At 43.7% G+C, this 13,126-nt stretch overlaps 1 protein-coding gene across 6 annotated transcripts in view; it reads left to right on the top strand.

The window, feature by feature from the left end:
• The window catches only part of FHOD3 (formin homology 2 domain containing 3), a 460,829-nt gene that overhangs the window by 261,646 nt on the left and 186,057 nt on the right, over positions 1–13,126 (top strand). For all 6 annotated transcript variants that reach the window (XM_080821452.1, XM_080821455.1, XM_080821454.1 and 3 more), the window contains exon 6: positions 3,839–3,933. In XM_080821452.1, coding sequence (XP_080677578.1) covers positions 3,839–3,933 — 95 coding nt within the window. The remainder of the gene's footprint in view (positions 1–3,838; positions 3,934–13,126) is intronic.

Below are 13,126 nucleotides of genomic sequence, written 5' to 3'. Positions count from 1 at the left end.
TGGATCCGCAGCCTTGAGGTGGGCGATAGGACTAACATTCTTGAGCACGTACTCTGAGCCAGTCATTGTTCTAACTCAATCCCTACAGCACCCCTGTGAAATAGATACTGCAGTATTACTATCTTACTTTCCAGATGCGGAAGCCGAGGCACAGCTATTCACAAGTATACCTAGAGCAAAGTCTCCCTGGGGCCAGAAGGACAGATGCTCTGGGCAGTCTGTTCTCAGACCCAGCCTGTTACCCACCACTCTGTTCCGACAGTCTCCTCTTTCTTCATCCTTTTGAAAATGCAGATCACTGCTTCTCATGGATCTTGTGACCCAGGCCCTCTCTTTTTTCTTTCCGTATGAGTTTTATTCACTGGCCCACATTTAGGTTGGTGGGTTTGAGATTAAATCCCACTTAAATCTATTTAGCGCCCTCTTGTGTCTGCAGCGGATTTGACAGGAAGCCATGCTTCCGCCTTGGGGCTAGGAGACAAAAGATCTAGTGGGAAAGCTTTGGATGATCAAAATAGGACAAATCAGTGTGATCAGAATCTTGAATTCCATTAGACATGAACTTTCTGGAGAGTTACACTCCAGCGTGATTTGTTGATAAGAATAGAATCTTGGAAGGAAGCTGGTCACAGAAAATGTACAGAAATTCCAGTTGGCTTTAAATCTCAGTGGCAGCCTTTTGTAGCACGTCCTTGGCCTTCTGGACATTCTGGTCCTCCCAAAGGATGCACCGCTCCAAAGGCAGAAGAGTGGATGGCCTCCCCCATGCCTTTCGGCTAATTTAGAGGCAGGTGTTAAAATCTGTCCCTGGATTTGCTTCTTCAGTGGCAGAACTAGAATGCGAAAAGGACAGAGGTGCACACTCCCCTTCCCTAGAGATTTGCCAGTTTGTTTTGAGTGGGAGAGGAGGAAAGACAGGGAGAAAGGGAAAAACGGGGTAGAAAGTACTGAATTCTTGGAGCTATTCCCCGAAGTGGGGGCTGTAACTTCCTGAGGGAGGGGGGAGCCCATTGAGAGTGATAGGCTAGGAAAAAAGTCTGAAAACCAAGAAGAACTCCTAACACTTTATATTACACAGTCTAATTTTGTTCCTTTTGTATATTTATTTACTTTTCTATTATAGACATAATTGATGCCTATTATGGAAAAAAAAATATTCAGAGAATAGATACCCAATCGCTTACTATCTCATGTGTTTTCCTTCCTTTCGATTCATGAAGATTTGCGTGTTTCATTGCAGAATGTCATGTTTATAATTCTCTACTTTTTAATTATCAGAAACATTTTATGGGTTAGGACATAACTACGTAGTCATTTACCAAAGCTGAGTTCTAGAACTTTGATACGTGTTTAGGTCCTAGTTAATCTTAATATTACAGGTGACACTTTAGTGACTATCTTGGCTACTGCTTCATTTTTTCCCCCCTTAGGGTTATTTCCTTAGGACGGATTCCCGAAATTATCATGACAGGGAAGAGCTCAGAGAAGACTTTCAGGCTCCCAGCACTAACATAAAGGAGCCTGCCCACCCTGGTTGCAAGTGGGCTCCCCCCTTGGTATCATTGGGGTTTTTAGAGTACATTCCTGTACTATTCAGAGCCTTGTTTTTTTTCTGTCAAGTGGGGGTAACAATACCCACTGCAGAGGGCTATTATATTAATAATGCATATAAAATACCCCCCCCCGAATGTGGCACACAGTGGGCATTAAATAAATAGAAAAAAATTTAAAACAATTACAGCACTAAGTAGCCTTGTTATAGGATTTGTATCAGTTTCTCTCCACCCATAATGTGTGAAGTTACTTGTTTAACTCTCTAGCATTTGATCCCTAATTATTTCTTTAAAAAATACTTTTGCTGAGGGGCGCTTGGGTGGTTCAGTTGTTAAGCATCTGCCCTCAGCTCAGGTCATGATCCCAGGACCCTGGGATTGAGCCCCCGCATCGGGCTCCCTGCTCAGTGGGAAGCCTGCTTCTCCCTCTCCCCTCCCCCGACTTGTGTTCCCTCTCTTGCTGTCCCTCTCTCTGTCAAATAAATAAATAAAATCTTTAAGAAAAAATACTTTTGGTGATTTAACTGAAAATGCTATCTCATTGTTTTAAATTTTTTATTACAGTGATGATGGACAAATTTGTGTATTATTGTAAACTAGCTTGTCATCTCTTATGAAATGCTTTTGACTTTTTCTCTTGGCATTTAGTATTTTCTTATCAATGTATAAATTATTTATATAATTAATTATTTAAACCTTTATCATATTTGCTCTCCTATGTCCGTTTATCTATAATATCTTTACATTAAACTTGGCTTGCTTTATACGTTCCACCTTTCTTATGAAGATGGGGAAGTGGTTATGATTGTGATCTCTTCCTTGTAAATTCTATAGATGAGTTTTTAACTGGTCTACATTTCTTGCAAATGATGACAATAGTATATATTCATTTCCAACCATCCTACATTCCTTTAATTTTTATGTCTTTTAAATTTGCTTGAAATTCTATGCAAATAATCATGGGGATTAGTGGGCATCATCTTTTAGTTTTCCTGATTTTAATAGGACTATCTCCAGTGTTTCACCAGCAGAATATGAATCTGCTGTTTTCAAAAATGCAATTTTTGTGTGTGTCAAGAAAATGCTCGATATTTTAAAATTTTGAGTTTTTCATATTTAAGGGCATCATTTTTCTCAATGATTATGTGGTTTTGTTTGATCTTTTGTTGGCTGGGATAACAAGTATTTTTTAACATCACATATTTCTATGCTTGGATTTAGTGTCTACTCACTATTTTGTGTTTTACTATTTTCATTTGGCCCCATTTTCCCATGACCTACGTATAAGTGTGTATGTGCATGAGTGTATATAATAAAAGAATGGAAGAAGAGAGATCCGTATATTAGGAATGATTATCCTTAAATTATGGGATTATGAGTTATTTTCACTCCTCTGTGTTTACCAATTTTCTGCAATGAGATGTCCTATATGACCAGGAACCAAAGTGTTGCATAAAAATGTCAATCCTGTGCCAATTAATTATGGGTGAAAGAAGATTTGGGAGGTCATGCATGATTTAAGGACCTATTCAGCATATGTAACTTCTGTTTGTTCATTATCTAGAATCCAAATGGTTTTTTTATATTAAGGGAACTGAAAAATTAGAATTAATAATCTTTTTTTAAAAAGGTTGTAACATGACCTGTATTTTCTTTCTGGTGAATAAAGATAATATATAGTGACTGTCGTTTGCTTAAGTAGGAATCTGGAACTTGGTGTCTGACAAATGATTTTTCTCATGCTTTCTGACATTTCTTTTTTTAAATCTGAGAAGTCTTTTAAAGGAATTGCAAATAATAAAACACATATTTATCTCTTCTCTAAAGGATTAAAATTGTATGAGCTCAGGATGGTCCCATAACATCTGAGGCCTTCCAGGTTGCTTTTTAAAAACTTGATTTTTCCTCTTGGCCCCAGTGGGAGGCCACAACCCAGACACCATCCGAGGGATAGGGTTGTCCTGTCTGGGACTGCACACAGATATAGAAACATACAAACATGCATTTATACATCAAGACACACAGAAACAACAGTCACTAGATTTCGTACCTTAATTGCATCTTCCAGACACCAGGAATAGCCCTTACTTCCACTGCTATGGTCAACACTTTCTCTCTGAGATGAGATTTAGCTAATCTCAGAGCTCAGGAAATCTCTTCAGGTTTGGTTCGTGCCATACTGTGTGCTTACCGTATGAATATCTCAGCTGACATTATGTTCACCGAAGATTACATGTATGTGTAAAACCATAATGTCTCCTCCTTTTTTCTCTTCTCTTCTGTAGCTTTGGGCCAGATTATGTTGTATGTGGATGGGATGAATGGAGTAATAAACCACAATGAAACCATTCAGTGGCTGTACACTCTCATTGGGTCAAAGGTAAGAGAAGGTTATAGTTGAACATTTTATCAGTTTGCATGTCATACACCTTTCTTTTTATTCTCCTCTCTGAGATGGTTTTGCAAAAGAAATTCTGTTCCACTTGGTTCCAAGCCCTGTACCAGTACAACTGAGGACTAATATTTTATATGTATAAAAACACACTCAAGTTGCAAAAACCTTTTGAATTTTTTTTTAAAGATTTTATTTATTTATCTGACGGACAGAGATCACAAGTAGGCAGAGAGGCAGGCAAAGAGAAAGGAGGAAGCAGACTCCCTGCTGAGCAGAGAGCCTGATGCGGGGCTTGATCCCAGGACCCTGGGATCATGACCTGAGCCTTGATCCCAGGATCCTGGGATCATGACCTGAGCCAAAAGCAGAGGCTTTAACCCACCCAGGCGCCCCAAACCTTTTGAATTTTTTAACGCATTTTATGTTTTTTTCTTTTAAGCTTTAATCGGGTGCTTCTGGCACCTCTGTTTTTTAATGCTTAATTAAAAGACTGTATCATAGATACAGTATCAATCTTAGCTGCTCTGTTTCATCTTCATGTATGTTCAGTGACTTAAGGACATATTTTTGTGTGTACATACGTATATGCTTGTTCCTGTATGTAGTTAAAGGAATGTGAGGCTGCCTTTCAACCCTATGATCAGTTAGAAAAGTAATTGACATTGAGTGAAGGTTGACCAGGCACCATGGAAGGGGCTTTATGATCATTATCTCCTTTAACCCACCTAGGACTGTGATAAGATAAATAACGGTACCCCATCTCATAGCTGAGAAAGTAGTGCTGAGCTGGGACAACCCTCTCATTTCCCCCATGGATCTCGGCATGTGGGGACTTTATCCAGGCATGATGTGGCCTGAGGCCCACATGCTCTGGAACTGTTCCATTAAGGAAACCTACCCATCACTTGGGGCATACCGGAAGTGGGGCAAGGCTCCGGTGTGGTCGTCCCTGGGTCTGCCAATGGGGCCGCGGGAGACCTATTTGGAGGGGGGATTGAGGAGGAGTGAGAAGGGATCCTGTTCTGAGCAGGTGCAAATGAACCCAGGCTGGAGTGTGGTCAGATCTGGGGTGAGGGTGGGTGGGGCATCGCAGAGGAGATCCACGTGAGTGTGGTGGGCAACATGGTCAGGCAGAGCAGCATCTAGAGGGCCTGGATGGAGGCTTGAACTTGACTTACACAGGTCACAGAATCAACATAATGTTCTGGGGGTCCCTGGAGAGCACGGGGGCAGCCCAGGCTGTTCCCCATCCCCATACTTGTTCCCACACCCACTTTGGCAAACCTGTCAGGGCTGGTGTGCCCTAGCCTCTAGCTCCTGGTGGCGAATCATAAAATTCAAAGTCTTCAAGAATGAGTGTGTAGGAATTCTGCTTCCCCAGCCTCCTTTCCCTGTCCAGCACACATATATTTGTGACCCTGGGCATCTCTCCCTGGGGCCTCTGTCTAGTGATCTCTTCCTTCCCAGCTGTGGATTCAATGCTGGTTTTTTCTCCATCTTTCATTTCCCAAAGGAGGTCCCTAATAGTCTCTGGCTTCTGAGCTCAACCCTGATCCGGTCACTGTGAAGGCGAGAAAATAGAGCCAATGATCAGCCTGAGCCTCGGAGCTTACCGTGTTGTGAGAGAGGGAACTGTGGGGGACACCTGCTGCCCATGTCCACTTACTGGGATGTCAGATAAAAGTGTCGCTCTGTTCCCCAGGGTGTGCTCGGTTTCGGGCCAGTGGCTGAAAGTCAACAGTGGCAGCAGCCATTAAACTGACATTTGCTGTAATTCTCATGATATCACCTCTTATTTGCAAAACAGTGGTGGTGTCCCCTGACATTCCCCCCAACCCCCATGCCTGGGTAGCGAGGAATCTTCAAGAAGCGTGGCTGTACCGACCTGAAACCCTTAGGTCTTGAGAAGGAAGCCTCTATCCCCTCCTTACACATAGGCTTTCCCCCATGCACATTAAGAAATCAGGAAAGCCAGAGGCCCTAGGGATTTCTTTTGACTAAGAATCTGATTTCTTAGAACCCAAAAGGTTTGCCTTAAGATCCTGTTCTTTTGCCTTAAACAGGGACAGAGCTGATAAATGAAATCTTGGGTTAGAGAAACTTTGTCATTCTGTTTTCATAATTCTTCATTTTCCTTCCATGAAAGGCAACAAGATGTGATTTTGCAGCCTGCCAGGGGCTCATTGTGCAACGCATATTTGCAGATATTTGAGACTCCTAGCCAGAGGAGAAAATGAGGCAATTGCAGCCAAATAATCACTTTTTTAAAAGAAAGGGGAAAAAAAAGTGTTTTCAATAAAGTGTTTCATTATATTTACAAAGGACCAACTTTAAGCTCCCCAGTCAGAGGTAAGAAGCCCATGTCTGTCCCATGACTACTCACCCAGCATGGGTTTTTTGCTCTTCATACATCTGGAAGTCTAATTAATTTGGGTGAAATGATTTGGCTTGTACAGCCTGGCCTTGTGTCACTCCAACACAGAAAGTCTGTCTCTCTGTGTGGATCCCCTTCTGGCCCATTGGGGAGGCCCCAGAGCCCCCAACCTCCCGTGGGTTCTCCAGGGATGCCTCCAGATGCCGTCATGGAATCTGCACTCTCTGGACGACTGTCCACCTTGGCTCACCCCGCTGTCTCCATTTTTCTGTCCGTGCTGTGGAATCTAATTTTTCTCAGCTGTGCCCCAGGGGGCCGATCACCGATCTCCGGGCCTCTTTCGTCCTGGGTGGGGACAGGCATGCTTGCACACTATCAGAATCGTGAGATGGTGACACCTGGTCACAAGTTGTTGTGGAAACAGAATAATGGAAGTATGGGGGCATTTTTTGGAAAAGCCTCCTAGGTTTGGGTTTCTCTTTATGGATACATGAAAGTGGGAATCGAGGTTAGGGTCACAGTTTTGAGTGTGGGCAGCCAGTAATCTGGTATGGCCTCTGGTGAGAAGAGAGAAGTTGGATATTGGGATTCATTGGCAGGAAGGCTTTGACACACTGGTTTTGAGGTGAAGGTCATGTCCACAAGGAGGGCTAAGACAGTGCCTCCATGGTATCCGTTGCTCCAAGAAGAGGAGAGGAGATGCAGAGAGCCCTGTGGTCTCAGGTCATTGGCATTGCCATTGCTGTATGATTCGTGCAGATGCCCCCCTTGGGAGTGAGATCGGAAGCTCTCTCTGAGTTACAGAATATCAGACAGAACCCTGGCCTTGAAGAGATGGCAAAGTCCCATTAAAGACATGATATTCACCAGCCCCCTTCCTGATCCTTCTAGAGGCAGAGAGAGCGCCATTGCTGGGCCCTGGAATGGGAGGGAAGCCTTCCTTCCTGGGACCTGCGTCCATCTTTCTGATATTAATCAAACACTGTGCACTACTGTTGGGAGCAACACACCCTCAGTTCCCCCCTAGAAGCTCTTTGAGCACTGAAAGGCCATTATCACGTCATCCTGTCCAAGCTAAGCTTGATGGTTTCCACAGATAGTCCTTGACAACATAATTTGCAACTCCTCAGAACACTCGATACAGCATCCTTCTTCCACAGATCTCACTTTTGATTCATGAGGCTTTTCCACAACAGCCCTGGGTGCTGGCTCACATTAGACTGATAATGCCCTAAACCTCCCAGGGGTTTTGTTTTTGTTTTTCTTATAAATCCTTATTTGCTAGTTTCTTTCATTCTGCATCTCTGTGATTTCCACCTAAATGCAGGCCTTTGTGTTTGTTCCTGTTGATATCAGGGCAGAGTTCCAGCCTCAAGATTATTTTGCATTTTCCTGTGGCCATTTATTACGTAAACTGTTAATTCTAGTTTTATTTAACATACATTTAATAAGCAGAGCTTATTTGTCATTCACCAAATTTTCAATACGGGCAAGGAATGCATAAGCTTGCAGGTTGACACTTTTCAGTCATTTTTGGTGCAGTTAGTGGAAGGCACCAGACTCTGATCATCCAGCCTCATTTCATTGAGTTCTAAGGCCAAAGTCAAGGTGTGCTACATCTGCAGGTAAGTGCCGATCTCTGAGACCAGATACACCTGTGTGATCCTTTGGGTGGATTGTTTCTTCATCTATAGAATGAGGATAATAATCTGTTAAATGGGGAAGGAAATAATAGTGAAGAATATGTAAACCACTGATTACTGTGTCTGCACACAAGTGCCCTGTTTTGTGAGCTAACCTCTCTTTCCCCACAACTCCTACCAACTTCCTGTTTCGAACAGGGAGGTAGGCTCAGCTGGCCAAAAGCTGCTCACCTGGAAACTGCTGGTCCCAGGGATTTCCTTCTTTTTTCTAAGTGCTTATAAGACATTCATCCAGAAAGCCTTCGGAGCACATTGCCAGGGATCAATACAGGGTTTAATAAAGTGTGGGGTATCAGTTTTCTACTTCATTGGTAATCCATTTTCTGAAATTTGGGACTTGGCCTTGTTTGAGGTGTCTGCATTGTAAAATCTCAGGATGGCAAATATTATGCTCACTTATTAGTATCATGAGGGATCATGTTAATTAACAGGTTCAAATGTAAAAACTGAAATAGAGTTGCCATGTTGAGAAGTCATTATCTGGATTCCTGTTCTCACTCTAGGGGAACATCCGATGTACCATGGTTTGATGTACAGAATTTTCCAAGGTTTTTAATCTCTGCATCTTTGGATCTGCACATGAGGAAAGGAGGATTGTGTGCCTTCGTTAGAATCATTTTACCTTCAGAAGGACACTGGTTAAGATGTCCTTGCATCTGGCTTCTGTCCAGGAAGAGGAAGTTTTTAGGCTCTTAAAATGTTGCCTGTGATTGAGATAAAAATATGCTTTGCATGGCTAAAACTGATTCACTCTCTTTTCCTCTGTTGCATTTTGGGCCATTTCTGTTGACTTACCAAGTTAACCGATTCTTTGCTCAGCTGGGCGAGTCTTCCGGATGAACTTGGGAAATACGTTCTTCATTTCTTTTACAATGCTTTTTGTTTCTAACATGTCCATCTGACCCTTTCTAGTTTCCCTCCCCTGAAATTTCTCATCTGTTCATGCACCTTGTCCCCCTTTTCCACGGGAGTTTTTAACATATTGATCGGTGTGAATTATAGAATTGCAACACTGAGTTAAATTTGGTTCTGTTGCTTGCTTAGTTTCTTGATAGCAGGGGTGGGGACTTGGGGTTTTTAGAACTTTCAATGATTTTGTCATGATCAAACGAGTAATAGTCTTGGGGCACCTGGGTGGCTCAGATGATTGGGCATCTGCTTTCGGCTCGGGTTATGGTCCTGGGGTTTGGGGATCAAGCTCCACATTGGGCTCTCTGCTTGGCGGGGGGTCCACTTGTCCCTCTCTCTCCCCATTGTCTGCCCTGCTTGTGCTCTCACTCTCTCTGTCAAATAAATAACGTCTTAAAAAAAATTTACCCTCTTAAAAAAAAAAAAGTAATATTCTCTTCGTATAAAACTTTAGAAATACAAAAAAATGTCAAAATCACCTGAAATACTTCTATATAGATTTAAGATACTTAAGATACTTAAGATAAATACTTCTATATAGATTTATGTGATCACTTGGATGCCCCATCTGAGGATAATCTCAGTGGAAGAAAAAGAAAAAAAAAGAGAAGAAATAGTTTCACTCGATATTATTTTAGGAAGATGTCGGTGGGGAGAGACCAGAGATTCGAACCAGACCTTACAGGAGCCAGGATGCTGAGGGGACCCTATGGTCCAGGACGGGTCTCCAGACACAGGGCTGGACAGGAGCTCATTCAGTCCACTCTGAGATGATCCACTGCAGGGAGCTGATTTGTGGTAGGAACCATAACTCTCAAGAGGCTTGTTGATAAACCAGGATAGTAGCTTACTAGTTGACCTAGGCAAGATCCCCATGACCTAGGCAAGATCCCCATGAAACAGGAGCAGGGGGTGGGACTGTGACCCTTCTGCCCTGGTAGGACCTTGGGTTGAGGACTAGCAGCTGTGTTTGGGCAACTGAAGAGGCTAGAAATGGGTGGTTCTAATAAGAGTATTTGGGATGATGCAGAAACCCCAGGGGAGCCTGCACACAGTTCCTCAGCACAGAGCGCTCTAGGGGAGCTGGATAGGCAGGGGAACCCGATGAAGCCTAGGCTCCTGGGAGCCGGCCTGGGAGTGGCCCTGAAGGCTCAGGGTTGCCTTCATGGCACTGCTCAGCCGGCTCCCACCTGCCGAGGCTCACCTGCCAGCCCTCGTCCACCCACCCTAAGCTGTCGAACTCTCATGAATTCACATGCGCCATTCCCTAGGCTCAGTTGTCCTCTGTCAGGTTTCCAGGGCTGATGATTCCTTTAGGAAAGTTCTTTAACCTTGAATCTAGCTCATAAGAACATATTTGTCTCATTTCCCCAAGGCTTAAGTTTTTACACCACAGGGAAAGATGGGGTTCCTTCTAGTACAGTGGAAAGAATTCAATTGGCCTTTGTGTTGTCCTTTGAGTTTCTTCAGAAATGAGTCGTGGGACACGTTGGGTAGCCTTCTAGAACATGGGACTTTGCATCTGAGAATGGGGATGTCACTAACCGGAGAAGGACCCAACCTTGCTGATTTCTCACCTTTATGTTGTAAATATTACCAGCATGTTCTCCAAGGTAGTGGCTTAGTGCAGAGGTTTTTTGTATTCCTTAGTTCACAATAACAGAGTGGATCTGTCTTACCTGTTACCAACAAACTCCCCATAATTACATGGAGGGTCCTAAAGGAAAGTTTAGCAAAGTGGGTATTTTCTGGCCTGACCCACTTTTATCCAAACCTCCTGCTAAACCCCAGAATTTTCTCTCAATAGAAGATATTCATTTGTAACATTTTATATTATTATGATATTTAAGCATTACCAAAAACTCTGCTGTATGTTCCATCCTGCAAGGTGTCCTTTCCACTAACTAGTAAACACTTAAGGGCTTCCCAGACTCACACTTGGCTACTACCGGAATCACAAATGTAGTTTGGTTCCCTTTCTGCAAATTCTGTCAGGTCATAAGCAGGTCGGCCATCAGACTCTGAGGCCACAGCACATGGCTTTGGGGCAGGTGACTTCCGGTCCTGGCAGATGTGCCAAACCTGGTCTCTGTGCTCCTCCCCCAACCCCCCACGCCAGGTACCTGCAAAGCCACAGCCCAGAGTTCTGTACTCATGTCATCTGTTGGGCCCACACTTGAATTCTGACCAGACCTATCTCATTTTGCAGACAGTATTTTCAAAAGGGGATAGATTCAGGGTCTGAGGCATCTGTTAGACTATTTGATAAGCAGTTACAAATGCTTCAGGGCCTGTTCTGAGCTGCTGGCTCAGGAATTCTGAGCTTAAGGATATGTCATTGGAATAAAGAATTTAAATGAGAAGGTCTTAAAAGTAAGTGTCTTTAGTCACTTGGCTCTTTGCTGTTGTTAAAATACTCAGTATATTCTTAGTTCTGGTAAGCTGGTGAACAATGTGGCAAAGCCTTATGTCAGCTACCTTACCAATTTCTAATTCAGCTTTAATAACCAGCATCCACTTCTAGAACATATATTTATACATTTTAGTGGAAAATGAAACAAATAGAATGAAGCATGTTTTTCTAACTTCCTTTGTAATTTAAATCCTGAGGTTTGGAAATTGTTTTCTTTTTATGCTTGTTGAATTTTTAGAAGAAGAGTAGGAATTCGGAGATTTTTTTTGGAATACTTTTATTTCTTCTTAATAAGCAGCATATTTGACCTTCTAAGTATAGTTCCTGTGTTTCTCTAAGTACAATAAAACATGAAGGGAGTTCCGGTTTGCTCTAATGTGCAAGATTATTCAGAAACTGGCTTTTATTCCTTTTCCATACATCTGGTAGTTACATTTTATCTAAAACCCAGATACCGGGGCGCCTGGGTGGCTCAGTGGGTTAAAGCCTCTGCCTTCAGCTCAGGTCATGATCCCAGGGTCCTGGGATCGAGCCCCACATCAGGCTTTCTGCTCCGCAGGGAGCCTGCTTCCCCCTCTCTCTCTGCCTGCCTCTCTGCCTACTTGTGATTTCTGTCTGTCAAATAAATAAATAAAATCTTAAAAAAAAAAAATAAATGGAGGGCTGATAAATCCAGACAGGGCCCTTTCCATTTTAAAACCCAGATACCCGGTTCTGTACCAGCCGAGGCCACACTCTTACTGTGGGTTGGCCCAGAAAATTTTAAAAAAAATAAATAAATAAGGCAGAGTGCTATGTTGACTGTATCTTGCCTCCCCTCCTTCGGGCTCAGTCTCCCTGTCACGGAGGTGACATCAGATCCCTACGCTGTTTATGGAATCTGGAGTCTCAGTCCCCGGACTGAGGCTTGACCCGACAAATATTACATCCTTTGGTCAAAAGTATCTCTGTTCCTCTGAAGACTCATGGCCTCTCTGAGTAAGATCGGAGTGCAAAATGATAGCTGCAACAGAAAGGAAAACCCAGCCCAGTGGCCCCCAAAGTGTGCTAAATACTTAAGAGAAACACAATTCGCAGCTGCTGCGCGTTCTTGCCCTGCCCTCATAACAAAGGGGTTGTCTCGGAGTCCCGTTAAATACTGTGATTTAGCTACATGTTTTAGAGCAATATAAAGCATAATTTATTATAATGGACTAGTGTTAAAATAGAATATTAGTATTCCCTAGAATGTAATTACATGGAAGGCAGGGAACGTGTGGCTCCGAGGCTGAATCCGGACCCCGCGTGCTTCCTCTAGTCCGCAGGAAGTGGCATTATCTGTGGGAGCGCAGACCCGAGGGCCGTCACTCGGCTTTTCTCCCCCATGGGAACCCACAGGCAGCTGGATCAGCTCCACGCCGGTTCTACTGAGGCTCCCTGCCCACTGTTGGGGCTGTCTTCTGGCAAGTGCTCGCTGTCCTCAGCAGCCTGGTTCTGAGGGCTTCTCGTACAGAGAACGCTAGTTGAGAACGCTAGTTGTGGCGTGTGGAGGTACGCTCAGGGCTGTCTCAGCAGTGAGATGACCATCTCCGTGAAGTCAGCACGGGGCTTTGTTAGCCCCTCATAGAACCCTGCTGGGTGCTGGCCGTCTGGAAAGCACTCGAAGTTGTTGAAAGCAGCAGCATAGCCTCCTGGGATGGGAGGGACCTTAAAAGGGGTCAGCCATTGTACCACCATCCAGGTTCTGAATTTCTTCCGCAGTGTCCTTAGCAGGTGGCCACTCAGAACCCTCCAGATGGG

The sequence above is a fragment of the Martes martes genome, assembly GCF_963455335.1.
Source record: "Martes martes genome assembly, chromosome: 13".
NCBI lineage: Eukaryota > Metazoa > Chordata > Mammalia > Carnivora > Mustelidae > Martes > Martes martes.
The sequence above is the reverse complement of the archived record's forward strand: the minus strand, read 5'-3'. Positions and strand labels throughout refer to the sequence as shown.